The 21,212-nt window shown below is 41.0% G+C and overlaps 1 protein-coding gene across 1 annotated transcript; it reads left to right on the top strand.

Moving 5' to 3' along the window:
- Positions 1 to 10,198: 10,198 nt before the first annotated feature.
- Positions 10,199 to 19,701, top strand: LOC112224661 (vacuolar protein sorting-associated protein 26A). The gene is made up of 9 exons (XM_024388350.2): positions 10,199 to 10,310; positions 14,726 to 14,875; positions 15,566 to 15,641; positions 16,152 to 16,308; positions 16,513 to 16,677; positions 16,860 to 16,966; positions 17,168 to 17,236; positions 17,424 to 17,566; positions 18,501 to 19,701. Exons 1-9 carry the CDS (start codon positions 10,308 to 10,310, stop codon positions 18,612 to 18,614), a joined length of 984 nt encoding a protein of 327 aa, XP_024244118.1. The 5' UTR covers positions 10,199 to 10,307; the 3' UTR covers positions 18,615 to 19,701.
- The last annotated feature ends 1,511 nt before the right edge of the window (positions 19,702 to 21,212 follow it).

Genomic DNA, 21,212 nt, shown 5'->3' on the forward strand with positions numbered 1-21,212 from the left:
ACATGCACACTATCACACACAATCTACAAACACAATATTCCAATAGTGTTTGAGCTGTGACATCCACTCATATTGATCATATCTTCACTATTGCTAGAGCTTTGCTCCAAAGCAATATCAGTTCATATTGAATGTAGTGACCATAAGATTGTGGCAATAACAAGGATAGCCAAAGTGCCAAAGGTTGGGCCTAAAGTAATTTATAAGAGATCATACAAAATGTTTTCTTAGGACTCTTTTGTTGAAGAGGTAGTACACACACATTATTGTTTCGTTATATTGTTTGTATATGTTGTATTTTAAATTTGTGTGACTGTTCTTGTCTATCAGTATATCAGTGTTTTGTTGTGTTTTTTTGTTGTTGTGTTGGCACCAGGAAGAATAGCTGCTGCTTCGGCAAAAGCTAATGGGGATCCGAGTAAACCAATAAAACCCATTTAATGAAAGTGCAATAGAGGTGGTATGGTGATCCATGCATGTGATGAGCAACCTTGCCTGAGACCTAAAGATGTGTTAGTATGACTGATGGGGTTCTCACACTGGTCACCTGTGCGTCAGACAATGCAACTTTTCAGGTCTCAGACAAGTTAGTCATCATGCGAGCGTGGTCACCGAACCCCCCTTTGATCTCATCCTTGAAGAGACCCATCCAAGTCACAGGACCAATGCCTAGGCTTTAGCTCAGCAGGCAAACACAGTCTTAACCCAGCCAGTCACATGTTACACATCATGACTACCCTTGCTGGAGACTTGAAATTAACACGTCTAACACAAACTCACACATGTCAAACTAATACTTCTTTAGGTTTCAGGCAAGGTTCTCATCGCATTAGCTTGGCCTACCAAACCACGCTCTTTTGACGAGTAATTTTGCTGGATCTTGAAGACTTGTATTGGTGTAGCAGATGGGGTTCTGTGAAACTCAATACTCAGCCTAAAGTGTTGCCCCTTGCAATTGAAGAAAGACCTTTTTAATAGTAAGATGGGTTGGAATGCTTCAGAAAAGGCGTTCATGTGTGTTTGAGGCAGAAGTCCTGAGTTCAAGTCTCCATTTGAGCTGAATCAGTGGTAAGCGGTACTAGCTAAGCACGCAGCTAACATCCTCTACAATTGTGCCACTGGACTCCAATCTGCAGTTTGCTGGTTCAACCACAGTGGTCACTGTGAAGTCAGTTTGCTGGTTCAACCACAGTGGTCACTGTGAAGTCAGTTTGGGAGGTGAATGTAGCAGATGGGGTTATGTGAAACTCACTCATCAGTCTGAAGTGTCGTCCTTGTACATTAGAAGAAGGCATTTCTCAATAGCGTGGTGGGTTGGAATGCTTCAGCAGGGAGGTCATGTGTGTTTTCGAGGCAGAGGTCCTGAGATTGAGTCTCGGTATGAGCTGAATCAGGTGGAAACATTGGTTCGAACCCAGTCAATCTCAAAAGCGAGATTAAATGGGCAGTGGAAAGGCTATCCTTAGAATATAATTCTTATTAGGCCAAATTTCATTTTTTGTGACACTCCCTTCTAACGTGTCCTGCGCGGCGTGTGATCATCGTAAAGGAAAACAGAAGGCATATCCATGTTCCAGAGAGTCTTAAGCTTTCCAAATCTATAGGACGGAAATGAATTCAACATGTTACATTCCCTTCACAAACCGCTAAAAGCTTCTGTTTACCAGAGATAGAATCAAACGCTATCCGTTCTCCTCTACCTTTCTGGCTGGCAAAATACCAGGATGTTGTCTCTGGTTTTGAATCTGAATTTAGAGAACTGAAATTGAAATCTAAATCCGAATGCATCTGAGAAGTTGAATATACGAAACTTTGATGAACTTAAAATTATAGTTTGTAAACTTGATAGTTTGTAAACTTGATACACAGGCAATGAATGCAATATCTACCATATTGAAACTCAATATATAAATACTGAATTTGAATATTCAATTAAATTGACATTTAATTTGAAAGCTGAATGCAATATTAATTCAATTCAATTTGAAAACCAGTTTAAGTTATGAATTCAATGATTCAATTTGTGCATTACAAATTAAAAAATATTAAATTCAATATCCTAATACAAATTCTAAATGACAGAATTCAAATACAATTTCTGTTTGCACTGAAATTGCTCCATACCTGCCTGCAACTTCAGTATCAGTGTCACTATGCTGCTGAGGGAATTTCCTTGTGATCTAACAGTTCATATGAGGGTTTAATGGCCAAGACGTTAGTTTCTCCCATGAGAGACCAGGGTTCAGATCCTCCCGTGACACTTCAACCACACTGTCATTTCCTGAACTGGCGAAAGTCCATTATCACACCCTCATGTTGAATATTTCCCTGAGCTTCCTCTGTAAAGTACCTGATGACCTACAAAACCACCAGTTTTGTTATGCTGAGACCAATATATATTTTTTAAGATGATCCCTGAATTACTGAAATTACAGAAATACACACATTAAAATACAAATACAAAATGCAAGCAGAAAGAAAACAAAAAAAGTTAAATATATTAACCTGTTGGCTTGTGCACTTGCCTCTCTTTTTCATAATTTTCCAGATGAAAATACAGGACAAAAATAATAGACTGTATTGTTTCTTATTAAACTGGTTGTTTGGATCCTGGATGCTGATTAGACGAGCAGCGTTCCAAGCCGTGCTGTATGTATTGGCCGTCATACACAGAGAGTGAACCGTGCCCAAACAACTTCAGAGCCAGTCAAAATCGCGCACCAATGTGATTATCATGGACATAACCAAGTAAATGCCAATAGAAAAAAGCACAAACAAACGAAGCTAGGATACTGTCATTCCAGGTTCAATGTTTGATGTGACTGAGTTAGCGTAAGTTGGCTAGTTCGCTAGCAAGTGACATGAACGTTGTCCAGCCTGCATAGCAACCATTTATTTTAGAATGGACGACCAGTCCTTTTGAATAGCAAATATAAATAAATGAATGTGTCGCGTCTATTACGTGGTAATGCCCTCGAAGCCGATGTTTTGTCTCGGGACAGCAATCCGTGCCAATATATCCCCCAAACACCGGCTTCGAGGGTATTATCACTTTTATACAAGGGGTTACCAACATATTAAAATAATGATTGACATATTTTGATTAAATGTTATTTTGAGGAATTTATTCATACTATTCCATCCTTCCACAAGATATAGTCCCGACACAAATCTAGGGTTGCTAAAGATGCGACCCAGTCTTCAGTATTTTTGTTCTTTATCCATGGACGTGACCCAGTCGTTCCTTCTAAATGTTCCATTGCCATACTGTTGCAGGAATTTAATTCCTCTGTTTTAATTCCCAATTAAAATGAAACACTCTGTCAATTCATAAGAATTTGCATGACCCTTATTTTATAGAGATCGACAGAGCCCGGTCTTAAAGTCAAATAGCAGCCTTTATTCACGAGAGTACTGAACATGATACAGGTTACCACAGGTTATAAACTGAAAATGACGTCATTAGTTCCAGTACCAACTCGTCTCTTCTCCCACCCTGGTACAAAGGCAGTATCTCAAGCCTTCCCACATCCGTCTCCCTACCAATTTAATATAATTTATTGGCCAAGGTCTTCTCGTGTAGATAAGCATTCTAGCCAGTCTGAAGATATCGTTCATTCATTTCTACCAAGGAACAGACAGTCATTGTTCTAACTCTTGACCACATATACACACATTATTGTCACGGTCATCCTCCTCTTCATCTGAAGAGGAGAGGCGAGAAGGATCGGAGGACCAAAATGCGGCATGGTATGTGTTCATCATTAATTTTAATAAAGAAAACACTGAACACTGAAACCCTATACAAAAACAATAAACGAAATAACAACCGTGAAGCTAATGCGAACTGCGCTGAAACAAGCAATCAACACAGACAATCACCCACAAACAAACAGTGCAAATAAAGGTCAGAATGTGACAATTATATTCAGCACTGGGATCAAGAAAGAAAACTCATACATGTACAGCAACATAATAGTATTCTGATTAGTACATATACAGTAACATAATAGTATTCGGATGAGTACATATACAGTAACATAATTGTATTCGGATTAGTACATATACCGTAACATAATAGTATTCTGATTAGTCAGTCCTGATTGAAATGTATACATAATTAGTAATCATTGATAAAAATTCCCTTAACACATACTGACTGGCAACGTTCTTTCTTATCCCTTGCTTGCTAGCCTAGCCAGCCAACTACGACTAATTTACAGTCACCTCAAAAAGTGCAGCCAGAATAACAGCAAAGTAACCGCATTTGCATTTGTTTAAGCTGTTTTCTAGTGACATTTATTTGGATACATCCATAACAATCATGAGTAAATGTCAGTTGGCTTTTCATAGCTTTTCACCACTAGAGGGATATCTTCAACCACCAACTTACCATCCTGAGACAAGGCCGAGTATAGCCCACAAAGATCTCCGCCACGGCACAACCCAAGGGGGGGCGCCAACACAGACAGGAAGATCAAGTCAGTGACTCAACCCACTCAAGTGATGCACTCCTCCTAGTGACGGCATGGAAGAGCACCAGTAAGCCAGAGACTCAGCCCCTGTAATAGGGTTAGAGGCATAGAATCCCAGTGGAGAGAGGGGAACTGGCCAGGCAGAGACAGCAAGTGCGGTTCGTTGCTCCAGAGCCTTTCCGTTCACCTTCACACTCCTGGGCCAGAGTACACTCAATCATATGACCTACTGAAGAGATGAGTCTTCAGTAAAGACTTAAAAGTCGAGACCGAGTCTGCGTCTCTTACATGGGTAGGCAGACCATTCCATAAAAATTGAGCTCTCTAGGAGAAAGCCCTGCCTCCAGCTGTTTGCTTAGAAATTCTAGGGACAATTAGGAGGCCTGCGTCTTGTGACCGTAGCGTACGTGTAGGTATTTACGGCAGAATCAAATCGGAAAGATAGGTAGGAGCACTGGAGTAATATGATCCATTTTTTGGTTCTAGTCAGGATTCTAGCAGCCGTATTTAGCACTAACTGAAGTTTATTTAGTGCTTTATCCGGGTAGCCGGAAAGTAGAGCATTGCAGTAGTCTAACCTAGAAGTAACAAAGTATGGATTCATTTTTCTGCATCATTTTTGGACAGAAAGTTTCTGATTTTTGCAAATTTACGTAGATGGAAAAAAGCTGTCCTTGAAACAGTCTTGATATGTTCGTCAAAAGAGAGATCAGGGTCCAGAGTAACGCCGAGTTCCTTCACAGTTTTATTTGAGACGACTGTACAACCATCAAGATTTATTGTCAGATTCAACAGAAGATCTCTTTGTTTTTTGGGACCTAGAACAAGCATCTCTCTTTTGTCCGAGTTTAAAAGTAGAAAGTTCACAGCCATCCACTTCCTTATGTCTGAAACACAGGCTTCTAGCGAGGGCAATTTTGGGGCTTCACCATGTTTCATCGAAATGTACAGCTGTGTGTCATCCGCATAGCAGTGAAAGTTAACATTATGTTTTCAAATGACATCCCCAAGAGGTAAAATATATAGTGAAAACAATAGTGGTCCTAAAACGGAACCTTGAGGAACACCAAAATTTACTGTTGGTTTGTCAGAGGACAAACCATTCACAGAGACAAACTGATATCTTTCCGACAGATAAGATCTAAACCAGGCCAGAACTTGTCCGTGTAGACCAATTTGGGTTTCCAATCTCTCCAAAAGAATGTGGTGATTGATGGTATCAAAAGCAGCACTAAGGTCTAGGAGCACGAGGACAGATGCAGAGCCTCGGTCTGACGCCATTAAAATGTAATTTACCACCTTCACAAGTGCAGTCTCAGTGCTATGATTGGGTCTAAAACCAGACTGATGCATTTCGTATACATTGTTAGTCATCAGGAAGGCAGTGAGTTGCTGCGCAACAGCGTTTTCTAAAATTTGAGAGGAATGGAAGATTCGATATAGGCCGATAGTTTTTAAAACTTTTCTGGGTCAAGGTTGGGCTTTTTCAAGAGAGGCTTTATTACTGCCACTTTTAGTGAGTTCGGGAACACATTTGGTGGATAGAGAGCCGTTTATTATGTTCAACATAGGAGGGCCAAGCACAGGAAGCAGCTTTTCAGTAGTTTAGTTGGAATAGGATCCAGTATGAAGGTTTAGGGGCCATGATTATTTTCATCATTGTGTCAAGAGATATAATACTAAAACACTTGAGTGTCTCCCTTGATCCTAAGTCCTGGCAAAGTTGTGCAGACTCAGGACAACTGAGCTTTGGAGGAATACACAGATTTAAAGAGGAGTCCGTAATTTGCTTTCTAATGATCATGATCTTTACCTCAATTTCCTCGACTAACCTGTGCCCCCCCCGCACACGGACTCTGTACCCCTGTATATAGCCTCGCTAGTGTTATTTAACTGCTGCTCTTAAATTATTTGTTATTTACATTTTTTACTTAACACTTATTGTTCTTAACTGCATTGTCGGTTAAGGGCTTGTAAGTAAGCATTTCACTGTAAGGTTGTATTCGGCATATGTGACAAATAACATTTTATTTTATTTGTTGAGAGGAGCTAGCCAACAACACAGCTAACACAATCACTTCAAACCGAAGCTGAAAAGACTGTGAACTAGCTGCACTTAATTTCGTTTTACTTTTTTCAACTGACATTGAGATCCATAAAAATTATGCCAGCTGATACATGATTTCGACTGGCTGAGAAACGCTGTCTGTCTGTCTTGTCCTGACACGTTCATTCCTATGGGACAGCTGGAGATTGAAACAATGATGTAAATGTCGGGGAGACAGACAGCAAGGTTTATACAAATTTCCGCTGTTGAAAACCAAATGTTAGTCTAAAATAAATGTGAGATAATGTCTAGATGCTTTTTATAATGGCGATCAAGTTTATAAATTGTTTGGCTGGGCTGATGAGACAGTGGATTGCCCAGTCAGATGGAACAGAGTAAATAGGCATTTCAATGGCATAGATTTAGCTGGTGGTAATTTGTGGAATAGACACTGGCTGGAATGCGGTTTTAACCAATCAGAGTTCAGGATTAGGCCCACCCGTTGTATAAAGCAACATGAACAAAATACCTAACGACCAGATTTTTGTCTGGACTAGCTATATCTTCTGGTGGAAGAATTCAGTTGTATGAATTGGCTTGTCAAAATAACGTTTTAATGAAAATATGTAAAAACAATTATGAAATAAAGAAATAAGGCTTGTGAGGCAGTGCCATATCATGAATTAAAATTAAAAAAGGATTGTGCAACACTACTCCACCTATTCATATGACTTTTGGTCACATGATAGATCACGGGATTTTAGAGTGTGATGTTTGCAACAAGATTATTTATATTCCAGATTTTTAGGACAAAATAAAAGTCTACTGAGGGTGTGTTCGTAACTTCACTCTGGAGTGCCAGATTGCACTATGAGCTTTTGTAAATTCAGAGCGTTTTGCTCTTGGAGCATTCAGAACGCAGACGGGATGCTCTAGCCAAGGAGTAGGGTTGATCCGAGCATTCTTACCTCACAACAGCAGTCAAGCACCCAAGCTAACTGGCTAAAGTTGGCTAGCGTGCGAGCTACTTCCAAACACAAACGAGAGAACACATCTTTTTACTCAGCGTAGCAGAGCTGGTTTCATGTTATCTATCATTGGTGACCAGTGGTGACCTGTCATTCAGGGGTAAAATAAATACAATTTGTTGCCTGTTTTGCATGTTATTTTGAGCCTAGTGGTTAGAGCATTGGGCTAGTAACTGAAAGGTTGCTAGATCGAATCCCTGAGCTGACAAGGTAAAAATCTGTCGTTCTGCCCTTGGATAAGGCAGGTAACCCACTCTTCCTAGGCCATCATTGTAAATAAGAATTTGTTCTTAACTGACTTGCCTAGTTAAATAAAGGTTAAATAAAAAAAATAAAAAAAAAAATATATATATATATATATATATATATATATATATATATTAATACGTGTCACTTATCTTTTTGCAAACAATGTAAAAACAATTGTTGAGTTAATAAAGCCTCATACAAACATGGTCTCTTTTGTGCTTTATTGAGTAAGGCAGCTCCAAAATACAGGTGTTTCAGCCTAGATCAGTGCTTTCTGTAGTGGTGAGGCAGCCAGCGGAAAATACAGAGCGTAGGCATTGGTCATCTTCTCTAGTTGCGCCGTGATTGGCTCAGTGTTCTGTCACTCATGGGGACACTATGTCACTGCAGAATCTATAGGGAGAGCTAGGCAGTTCAAGCCCCCTTGGGTGCTGCCTTAGCGTTTCATTAGAAGTGCCCATCCAAAAAGGCTCAAGGTCATTGGCCACAGATAAAATGACGTCAAATCTACCGTAGCTTTGATTGGACTGTAGCTTTGACTGGATCTTAGTTAGGAAGCTGACAAGCAGTCATTATCATGAATCGTGTCGACAATCTACTTGCAAATCCTCTTCAATCCCTGTCGTATGAAGAGAAATTATAGATCAAATGTATCGGTGCTCATCGGCCATTGAACATAAACATTACACAATAAGTTGGAAATCGCAAACACAATGAGTGTTTTGGAAGGAATGAGTGGCTAACTGCAAGCGTTTCAAAGCAATCACTATTTTGCTTCCCCTGCCTGCTGTTTGTGGAGAGGGTGTGTGGTCCAAGTCTGGGTTTAAGGGTCTCTTTATCCAAGCTTAAAATGATAAACATTCACACGCAACACCATGGGCCAGAAAAGGTTGAATACATTGGCCATGCTGTCAATCCAGCATGACTTCTGCTGAGTTCAAAACAACTGGTAACGCTGAACTGGGAAATCCCAGACTTCAGTGAGTTCAAGACAACTGGGAAAAAACTAGCTCCGACTGGGAAAATACGTTTTGAACTGTCATCCAACTCAGAATTCCAAGTTGGGAACCTGGGCCTCTTTCTCGAGCTCCGACCTTGAGATCACTGACGTCATGATTCGACCTTGTTTCTTTTACGAGTTCCCAGTTGTCTTGAAAGCACCATAAATCCAGAGAATTCCAGACTTTGATGACAAAGTCTCATGACAATGTTGCTGTATTCTGCTGCATAATTGATGAAATATGCCAGGGAGATATGTATACTGTAGCCAAGAAAGTAATACTAAGTGAATGTTGTGGAGTAAGCTGTTAGTTGCCCACGTGCCTTCCCCTAATAATTTGGTCCCTTTCCCACTCATAACTTAGCCTACTGTTCTGACTTGGTGGTGCACATGTAGCCTATAGCCTGTTTTAGAGATATGTCATGATCTAATATTGTAAGAACTTACATTGTCTGCTTTTATGCCCCCTTTATTTATCCTATAGTTCTGACTTGGTGTACAGGGAGAATACCGTAAAAACAGCCCATGTTCTGAATTCTGTCACTTTACATTTCAAAAGTGCTGAACAAATAGTTAATGACTACATCCGTCTTATCTCGCTCATGAATTTCTTAATTGAAATTATGGATGGCCTCATCCTCCTTTATGCCATATTTGTACATCTCAATTGTCAGTAGAACCCACATTAGTTTAAGCAATTCAGCAATATCAGCTATGTTTTTTAAGAAGGCAGTAAATAAGGCTGAATTAACCGTTTTGCTGCCAGACAAGTCTCTGCTGATAGCCAGGTGTAGCGGGGTAAGATTTCACTCCATCATACTGAAAAGAAAGCTCTGCTGTTGGGACAGCTTTATGTTGGTCCTAACAGTTTGTGGACACCGTTTGTCAACGTTATAGTGCAATTAATGTATTGTTTAGTGTTGTATTGCGTAGTGGCTTTGCTGGCACTGAGATTTACATGCTAAAATCGCCACTGTTGGTGACTAACTGTGCTGCTGGCAACAATTTAATTGCGTTTTGTTGCCGAAGTTTACTGACACTGGTCATATTAAAAGATTGTTGTGGGTTAGTAAATTCATCAGTTATTCTGCGCTCAGGCACACTCAAACGAGAGTGCTCTGAAATTGCAGTGGATAACCAGTGTGAATTTATAAATGCTATAAATGCACCCCAAGTAACGCTGGCTTGATACACAACGTGCTGCTATATCAAAGTTAAAAGATATTACCGATAAACTGCCTCTTCTAAAGAAAGTTACTGTAGACAATAGAGATTTTGCAAAAACCTTCAGAAAAGTACTCAATCATCTGCAAACAGTGAATGTGAAAATTTGCAGCAGCAGTGGACTAAAAAAAATTACATCTCTAGACGTTGGACTTTTATTTTGAAATGTATGTGTTGCCATTGCTTCTGTATTCACAGATATACTGCTTCTCTGTTTTGTGTATCGACACAGGAATTAGCAACACGGAGGCTAGCTAGCTGTCACAGCAGTTTAAACAGCTGAAATGGTGAGTTCAAAATGAAAGAAGTAGCAACACATACATAAAGAGATGTGCTAAAGCTGTCATTCTGACCATTTGTTTCGTTTTTTTCCCTAATTCGTTAGCTAGCTTGGCTAACGGATAGCTAGCCTAGCATAACGACGTTAGGTTCGGTATCAACACAGACAGGGGTCGGAGGCCCACTGTGTTCTTCCAGCTGTAGCTAGATAACTAACACGTTTTAGTTGGCGGCAATTTGCTAATGTAGCAGTTATATAATTGATCCCTCTGTGCTGGCACAGATCTATACTGAACAAAAATATAAATGCAACATGTAAAGGGTTGGTGCCATGTTTCATGAGCTGAAAAAGAAATCCCAGAAATGTTCCATACTCCCAAAATGAATATTTCTCTCAAATGTGCACATCCATGTTATAGAGGATTTCTCCTTTGCCAAGATAATCCATCCACCTGAAAGGTGTGACATCAAGAAGCTGATTAAACAGCATGATCATTACATAGGTGTGCCTTGTGCTGGGGTCAAAAGGCCACTCTAAAGTTGATTTCTCAAGTTTTGAGAGGGCATGCAATTGGCATGCTGACTGCAAGAATGTCCACCAGAGCTGTTGCCAGATAATTTAATGCTCATCTCCATACCATAAGCTGCCTCCAATGTTGTTTTAGAGAATTTGGCAGACCACATGTAACCACGCCAGCCCAGGACCTCCACATCTGACCTTTTCATCTGCGGGATCGTTAGAAACTGCGTTTGCACAACCAAAGAATTTCTGCACAAACTGTCAGAAATCATCTCAGGGAAGCTCATCTGCATGCTTGTCCTCACCAGGATCGTATCTTGACCTGACTGGAGTTCGGCGTCGTAACCGACTCCAGTAGGCAAACGCTCACATTTGATGGCCACTAGCACGCTGGTGAAGTGTGCTCCTAACGGATGAATCCCAGGTTTCAACTGTACCAGGCAGATGGCAGACACACCTTACTGTGTAGGTGTAGACCTTACCGTGAAATGCTTACTTACAAGCAAGCCCGTAACCAACAATGCAGTTTTAAGAAAATAGGATTAAGAAAATATTTACAAAATAAAGTAAAAAAAAGTAACACAAAAACAATGAGGCTATATACAGGTTAGTCGAGATCATTTGTATATGTAGGCAGGTGTAAAATGACTATGCATAGATAATAAACCGCGAGTAGCAGCAGTATAAAAACAAAGGGAGAAGGGTGTCAATGCAATTAGTCTTTTTTGCCATTTGATTAATTGTTCATCAGTTCTTTAGCTTGGGGGTAGAAGCTGTGATGTACTAGGCTGTACGCACTACACTCTGTAGCGCCTTACGGTTGGATGTCGAGCAGTTGCCATACCAGGCGGTGATGCAACCAGTGAGGATGCTCTCAATGGTGCAGCTGTATAACTTTTTGAGGATCTGGGGACCCATGCCAGAGTTTTTGGTGTGACTTTCTTGGTGTGTTTGAACCTCTAAAGTTTGTTGGTGATGTGGACACCAAGGAACTTAACTCTCGACCTGCTCCACTACAGCCCTGTCGATGTGAATGGGGGCATGTTCGGCCCTCCTTTTCCTGTAGTCCACGATAATCTCCTTTGTCTTGCTGTTTAGGCAGTATGCGAATTGTAGTGGATCTAGGTTTTCCGGGATGATGGTGTTGATGAGCCATGACCAGCCTTTCAAAGCACTTCATGGCTACCGAAGTGAGTGCCACAGGGTGGTAGTCATTAAGGCAGGTTACTTTCACTTTCTTGGGCACAGGGACTATGATGGTCTGCTTGAAACATGTTGGTATTACAGACTTGGTCAGAGAGAGGTTGAAAATGTCAGTGAAGACATTTACCAGTGTCTTCACAGCGTACATGTCTTCGAGCTGTTTGCTGATGTCAACTGTGAAGAGTGCCCCATGGTGGCCGTGGGGTTATGGTATGGGAAGGCATAAGCCACGGACAACTAACACATCCATTTTTATCGTCGGCAATTTGAGTACACAGAGATCACATGTTTCACATGGCCTGCATTCTCACTACCAGACATGCAGTGCAAATGTCAAAGTGCATTCAGACACCTTGACATTTACCACATTTTGTTACGTTACAGCCTTATTCTAAAATGCATTAAAGAAAACATTTTCCTCAATCTACACACACTACCCCATAATGACAAAACGAAAACAAGTTTTTAGAAATGACCTTATTTACACAAGTATTCAGACCCTTTGCTATGAGTCTTGAAATTGAGCTCAGGTGCATCCTATTTCCATTGATCATCCTTGATGTTTCTACAAATGGGAGTCCACCAGTGGTAAATTGAATTGATTGGACATGATTTGGTAAGGCACATACCTGTTTATATAAGGTCCCACACTTGACAGTGCATGTCAGAGCAAAAACCAAGCCATGAGGTCAAAGGAATTGTCCGTAGAGCTCCGAGACAGGATTGTGTCGAGGCATAGATCTGGGGAAGGGTACCAAAAAATTGAAGGTCCCCAAGGATACAGTGGCCTTCTCCATTCTTAAATGGAAGAAGTTTGGAACCACTTAGACTTCAGCTAGAGCTGGCCGCATGGCCAAACTGAGCAATCGGGGGAGAAGGGCCTTGGTCAGGGAGGTGACCAAGAACCCGATGGTCACTCTGACAAAGCTTCAGGGTTCCTCTGTGGAGATGGGAGAATCTTCCAGAAGGACAACGATCTCTGCAGCACTCCACCAATCAGGCTCTGATTCTCTGGTCTGATGAAACCAAGATTGAACTCTTTGGCCTGAATGCCAAGCGTCACGTTTGGAAGAAACCTGGCACCATCCCTACGGTGAAGCATGGTGGTCATGCTGTGGGGATGTTTTTCAGCGGCAGGGGCTGGGAGACTAGTCAGGATCGAGGGAAAGATGAACAGAGCAAAGTACAGAGAAGATCATTGATGAAACCTGCTCCAGAGCGCACAGGACATCAGACTGGTTCACCTTCCAACAGGACAACGACCCTAAACACAAAGCCAAGACAAAGCAGGAGTGGCCTCGGGACAAGTCGCTGAATGACCTTCAGTCGCCCAGCAAGAGCCCAGACTTGAACCCAATTGAACATCTCTGGAGAGACCTGAAAATAGCTGTGCAGCGACACTCCCCATCCAACCTGACAGAGCTTGAGAGGCTCTGCAGAGAAGAATGGGAGTAACTCCCCAAACACAAGGTTTTAGCGTCCTACCCAAGACTCAGCTGTAATTGCTGCCAAAGGTGCTTCAACAAAGTACTGAATAAAGGGTCTGAATACTTATGTAAATGTATTGTTTCTAAATTTGTATTATTAATAAATGTACTAACATTTCTAAAAACCTGTTTTGCTATGTCATTATGCGTAGATTGACGAGGGAGAAAACAATTTAATCAATTTTAGAATAAGGCTGTATTGTAACAAAAGGTGGAAAAAACTCAAGAGGACTGAATGCACTGCACCCATTGAGCATTTTGGGATGCACTAGATTGACGTTTATGACTGTGTGTTCCAGTTCCCTTCAATATCCAGCAACTTCGCACAGCCATTGAATAGGTGTGGGACAACATTCCCCAAGCCACAATCAAAAGCCTGATCAACTCTATGCGAAGGAAATGTGTTGTGCTGCATGAGGCAGATGTTAGTCACACGACAAGCAAACATCACCTCTTCGGGTTACCTTCAACAACTCAACAGCAACCAACATATATTCCACCTAACCTGATACCACACACTTTTTTTGTGTGGAACTATCTGTTCCATGTAGTGAATCAGTCAAAAGGCCTGGCTCCACTTTCTTAAAATCTCACTCCCACTGGACCAAACTGGTCTTCATCATAACCATGCCCATCAATGTAAGGCTCAGGCTCTGCACTCCTCACCACACCTTCCACCTAACTTAAATCTCCCTCATTCACTTCCATTTCACCTCCAGAACTCTGGGGTCACAGTTCACTCTGTTTGTACTTGACCCCAATCTTCTTCGATACACCATCTCCCTCTTTTCCGCCAACGTTCAACAGATTCACACTCAACCTCTGCTTCATTCTATTCAACCTACTTCCTTCTAATTTTCTTCCCCCATTCCTCCCTCGAAATCCACCTTTCCGTATCCCTTTCCCTGCATTCCTCTTCTCCTGGCTTTGCTAAGCAGCCCAGTGGCATCCTGACGTAACTCCATCTCAAAATCAGAGTTGGACATGGCTGGTATACAATCGTCAGCTCGGAAAACCGTCAGTTTGCACCCAATGCATGAACAATCCTCCATCTTTATCGAGGGTACGCGGAGTGCTCAGTCCAGTCAAAACTACTAGAAATGTTGACTGTGTTAACGTCAGGATAGCCGATTCTGTGCCTGTGTAACGTTGTACGATTGTATGTGCCTTTTTTGAGATGATTGTATACTTATTAAGTCTTCCTGTGTTTCAGAGTTTCCTGGGTGGTTTATTTGGTCCTGTGTGTGAAATTGATGTCCTACTCAATGACGCAGAGACTAGGAAGACCGCAGAACTCAAAACAGAGGATGGAAAAGTGGAGAAGAACTACCTTTTTTATGATGGAGAATCTGTCTCTGGGAAGGTGAGTGTTGCGCACACACACACACACTTGACATGACATTTCTTTATTGCAACAAATCATTTTGAAGGCACGTGACCTCATCGCGTAACTCTAAAGTGCCATCCCACATTTCATTCTAAATGCCTACTACTTTCAAATAAAAATGTTCAACTAGAAAAGTGATGTTGTTTTGCAGGACAGTGATTGTCCTGACTTTCAGGAATGCCTGAATTGCTTTGCGTTGCTTTTCTGGTTGGTTGGCGAGTTTCACCGTCCAATAATTATTACAGTTGAAGTTTCAACATGGCACGGGCCATGGTGATATGTTGACACAAGAATTATTAGAATATGGCAAATATTTGCCAATTATTTCATTCTATCCATGCAGGTTTTCCCGGGGCTACTTGAGACATGGAACAGATAGGTGGGAGGGCATTGGCTACAGACTGTCGCCAATTTCTTAGGTTATTTGCGTAAATGGCTAATGGAAACACTTCATTTTTATTCAACACTAGGTTTTCTTTAGGTGTGATGTCATTACGTCCATGTGTTTTTATCGTCTAGATAGTTAAATGGAAACGCACCTTAGCAGGCAATTGTCGCATCTATTTTTTTTTTAATGCAAACTTTCTGAATGTTATCAAGCTAATGGAAACATACCTACTGTGTCCTATGCCAATACCCCATAACTTGTTTGTGTTTTCTCGTAAGGTGAATCTCAATGTGAGGCAGACGGGCAAGAGACTAGAACACCAGGGGATTCGAATTGAGTTTGTTGGGCAGATTGGTGAGTTTGTGTAAATTTATATTTTGACATTGTAACCTAACAGCAGCGCCCACCTCAAACACCAACCATGCAATGTTCATTGGTTCACAAACCAAGTGTTGTATCAGTCTCATTTATGCTAAACCGCTTAGCAAAGCATGTGCTTGTCATGTGAAAACCGCAGTTGTCCACACTCCACAGCACACACTCTGGTCTGGTGGCAAAGTGTTTCTGTGAGGATTCCTCAACCATGACGAAGTGTTGTTTCAATGTTGTCAAACTGACTGAGGAAGTTTGGGGAAGCCTACAAATAACATATTAATATCTGAATGTCTGATCATAGGATAAGAGTTAAAATCTAATACAGGACAATCTAGGTTAATAGATTTAGGACTCCTCTATTTATACTTTTGTTAAAATAAATGTTTCCCTTGTTACAACGGATGTGCTTATTGGAAATGTGAGGTTCCTGTTTGTGATGATGTGATGAACCTAACAGAGGTGTTTAAACATGTGGTGTATTTCTTTCAGAGCTCTTCAGTGATAAAAGCAACACACATGAGTTTGTTAACCTGGTGAAGGAGCTTGCCCTGCCAGGGGAGTTGACCCAGAACCGAAGCTACGACTTTGAGTTCACGCAGGTGGAGAAGCCCTATGAATCTTACGTTGGAACCAATGTCCGACTGAGGTTCGCGCACAACTCTGTCATAACCAGATGTCCTCTGCATCGTCCTTTTCTATTGGCACAGCTTGAGATGATCAGTGAAACTGTATCAGATGGCTTCTTGTTGTCATTGCTGCATCCACCTTATGAATATAAGCAGTGTGTCGGTTTAATGTCATTTGCATTGTTGTAAACAATCCATAACTCTCCTTTTGTTATTTCCTGTAGATATTTCCTCAAAGTGACAGTAATGAGGAGACTGTCTGATCTGGTGAAAGAGTATGAGCTCATTGTCCATCAGCTGGCTACTTACCCTGATGTGAATAATTCCATTAAAATGGAAGTTGGCATTGAAGACTGTCTACACATAGAGTTTGAATACAACAAGTCCAAGTAAGATATATATATATATATATATAACTATAAGACATTCATGCATTCAAACCATAGCACAGTAGCAAATACATGTCAAAATCGGTTTCAGATTCAGAAGTCATAAATTAAATAAATGATTAGAATTTATATATACGTTATTATAAATGTATAACTTGACCTGACCTCAACTGTCTTCTCAGATACCACTTGAAAGATGTCATTGTGGGTAAAATCTATTTCCTTCTGGTGAGAATCAAAATCCAGCACATGGAACTTCAGTTGATAAAGAAGGAGATGACTGGAATAGGTGAGATGAGGTTTACTTAAAGGGAAAGTTCACTTAAAACGGCATAAGATGTTACTCTTTTAAATAACATTTTTATTTTAAATGATTCAGATTCTTCAGATTTCAAATTTAGTGAAAACCTAAAACTTCCCTGTAATCTCTGCGTTTGCTTTAAGAACATTGTGAAATGTATGTATTTGGTCATGTGATATTCCTTCGCAGGGCCTAGCACAACTACAGAGACGGACACTGTTGCCAAGTATGACATAATGGATGGCGCCCCTGTGAAAGGTATGCACAGCACAATATGGTGTTGATTTGTCCCAATATTATGATTTTTATTTCAATATCTATTTTATTTTGTTATTCCGCCCCACCAAAGCAGTTTAATGTTTTCAGGACTTGTAGTGTACATCTGTCTCTTCTTGCCATGGAACTTGTTTCACAATCCTCTTCATGCCTGTTCTTTCACTCTTAGGAGAGTCCATTCCCATCCGTCTGTTTTTGGCTGGCTACGACCTGACAGCCACCATGAGGGATGTCAACAAGAAGTTCTCTGTGCGGTACTTCCTCAACCTAGTGCTGGTGGATGAGGAGGACAGGAGATACTTCAAACAGCAGGTACAGAACATCAAAGCCAACCTCTATTTACCAGTCTGTTGTTATTGTTCCAAGACTGCAGATACACTACATACAGTACCAGACAGAAGTTTGGACACACCTACTCATTCAAGGGTTTTTCTTTATTTGGAGTGGTGTAAAGCTCGCCACCATGAATCACACTTTGCCATCTGGCAGTCCAACAAACTAATCTGGATTTCGCGGATGCCAGGAGAATGCTACCTGCCCCAATGCATAGTGCCCAACTGTAAAGTTTGGTGGATGAGGAATAATGGTTTGGGGTTGTTTTTCATGGTTCGGCCCCTTAGTTCCAGTGAATGGAAATGTTAACGCTGCAGCATACGATTCTGTGCTTCCAACTTTGTGGCAACAGTTTGGGGAAGGACCTTTCCTGTTTCAGCATGACAATGCCCCCGTGCACCTAGCGAGGTCCATACAGAAATGGCTTGTCGAGATCGGAGTGGAAGACCTTTACTGGCCTGAACAGAGCCCTGACCTCAACCCCATCAAACACCTTTGGGATGAATTGGAATGCGGACTGTGAGCCAGGCCTAATCGCCTAACGTCAGTGCCGACCTCACTAATGTTCTTGTGGCTGAATGTAAGTCCACGCAGCAATCTTTCAACATCTAGTGGAAAACCTTCCCAGAAGAGTGGAGGCTGTTGTAGCAGCAAAGGGGGACCAACTCCATATTAATGCATATGATTTTGGAATGAGATGTTTGATGGTGTCCACATACTTTTGGTCATGTAGTGTATATCTGTGGCAGCAAAATATTACAGAAGTTAAATATTACAGTAGTTTGAACTCAAAACGAGGAAGTAGGCCTATAGTATTATTGAAAGCGATCGTCTCATCTCAGTATGCACATTTACAATAACCTATGAGAGGATCACTGTGACTAGTGTTGATGTAATTCTTCTCTATTACTAGGAGGTCGTTCTCTGGAGGAAAGCTCCTGAGAAAATAAGGAAGCGGAACTTCCAACGCTACGAGTCGCCGGAGCCACGGCCGACGCTTCCTGCTGAACAGCAACCCGAAATGTGAAAGCCAATCGGAGTGAAACGGAAAAATGCTGAGAATGCTTCTGATTATAGCCTAAAGCAAATGAGAAGAGAGAGCAACTTGACACGCAAGGAGAAAATAAAGAGTCAGCCATTTAATACATCTACCTTCTGCAATGTGACAGTGACCTACTGGTGCATCTGACTGTGCTGGGTCTACTCTGTTAGCGTACTGTATGGACTCGTCTCTTTGACACAATAAATAGCACTGGAATGGGAGCTACCATCACATTTTTGGGGACCTACCCTCTCTGTAAAAGAGGTACTTGGTTTGGCTCAACACTGGCATACAATCATTCACTTCTAGATATTTCAAAGGATGTTCCAGTGCATGTAAGCAGGTCAAATTGAATGTGATGGGTTAGTATCATGTCAATGCTGGCCGTCGGGTCAATTTCTAAGGTCAAGCTGTAAGACAATAGGCATTATTTGAGCTCAAATAGTACCTTGTTTATAATTCACCTTAAGATGTAAAAGATTTCTAACTCCTAAGTCTTTTAGTGTAGCTACAACCTGTAGTTTGATTATTTTTTTCACTTCACGTTTTCTTGTAATTTGCGCTTTCTTCAAATATATTATATATCAATAAATGCTTTTGCTAGTGGCATTGGATTGAGGTGACACAAAATGCTGTTTAATGGCTACTTAAAAAAATTTGGGGACTAGATTTAGGGAAATATCACTTTACATAATTTCTCTAAGGTTAAATATTTAAGCTCAGATGGGGCTGTGCTAAATCTGAACACTATACAGGCAATATATTTTTTAAGTGCCTGTAAGGTCATGAAGAAACTGTTATGCCAAATACTGCCCTGACCCACCACTGCATGTTCATTTTTATACTGGGTCCAATGTAAGACTTGTGTGGACGTTGAACATTTGTATATATCCAACCTGTCTATATCCATCTGTCATCGACTCAAAGGAAATGCGAATTTAGACTTGTATGTATTGGAGTGATGTCTTTAATACGTTTTGATTACTTATGCACTGAATAACAATATAAATGCAACATGTAAAGTGTTGGTCCCATGTTTCATGAGCTGAAATAAAAGATCCCCGAAATTGTCCAATCTGCACAAAAAGCTTATTTCTCTCAAATGTTGAGCACAAATTTGTTTACATCCCTGTTAGTGAGCATTTCTCCTTTGACAAGATAATCCATCCACCTGACAGGTGAGGCATATTAAGAAGCTGATTAAACAGCATGATCATTACACAGGTGCACCTTGTGCTGGGGACAAAAAAGGCCACTAAAATGTGCAGTTTTGTCACACAACACAATGCCACAGATGTTTCAAGTTTTGAGTGAGTGTGCAATTGGCATGCTGATTGCAGTAATGACCACCAGAGCTGTTGCCGGAAATGGAGTTTTGCTGGCGAGAGGTTTGCTGATGTCAACGTTGTGAACATAGTGTCTCATGGGGACAGTGGGGTTATGGTAGGGGCACCTATAAGCTACGCACAACAAACAGAATTGCATTTTATCGATGGCAATTTGAATGTACAGAGATACCGTGACGAGATCCTGAGGCCCATTGTCGTACCATTAATCTGCCGCCATCACCTCATGTTTCCGCATCATAATGCTCAGCCCCATGTCGCAAGGATCTTTACACAGTTCCAGGAAGCTGAAAATATTGGGATGTGTGACACTTACTCATCAGCCTTAAGTGTCCTGCATGCCTCACCTCATTAGCTAGCTTTTGAGGTTGTGTTTGATTTACCTTTAAATTTCAATGGTCTGCATACTCACCAGACATGTCACCCATTGAACATGTATGGGATGCTCTGGATGGACGTGCATGAGCATATTCCAGTTCCCGCCAATATCCAGCAATTTCGCACAGCCATTGAAGAGGATTTGGGACAACATTGCACAGGCCACAATCAACAACCTGAACAACTCTAGGTGAAGGAGATGTGATGTGCTGCAAATGGTCACACCAGATACTGACTGGTTTTCTGATCCACGCCCCTACCTTCTTTAAGTTACCTTTCACAAACAGAACAATATCTATATTTCCAGTAATGTGAAATTCATATATTAGGGCCTAATGAATTTATTTCAATTGACTGGTTTCCTTATATGAACTGAAATTGATGCACGTTGCGTTTATATTTATGTTCAGTATATTAGGGTTTTCAATCCTGGTCCTAGGGACCTACAGGGATTTGCACATTTGGATTTTACCTGGTTAACCTGCATTAAAATGTTACCTATCACAAGAATATTTTGGTCCATTGATCTCACTCAAATGCTGAGTTATAGTAGGCATTTTAATTTCGTGCATGAAGTTAACGTTTGCATTTGTGTATAACTAGGGCTGCTAACTCTCACGCATTCACCATGAGACACATGTAATTGACATCGATCACGCAAACTCACGCTACACCTCTTATATCACGCTGAATCCCAGAAATGTGTTTTTTTGTGTGCTTTATTTCCAGGAAATGTGTTCAGGTATGAATATGAAGGCAGCACCTCCCCAAACGCGATCATCATTTATAACTAACTTTTGTTTTCAGGTTTTTAGCGATGCGCACTTTAACCTTCGATCCGGCTTTGACCTTTTCAAGG

Source organism: Oncorhynchus tshawytscha, linkage group LG25, assembly GCF_018296145.1.
Source record: "Oncorhynchus tshawytscha isolate Ot180627B linkage group LG25, Otsh_v2.0, whole genome shotgun sequence".
Lineage (NCBI taxonomy): Eukaryota > Metazoa > Chordata > Actinopteri > Salmoniformes > Salmonidae > Oncorhynchus > Oncorhynchus tshawytscha.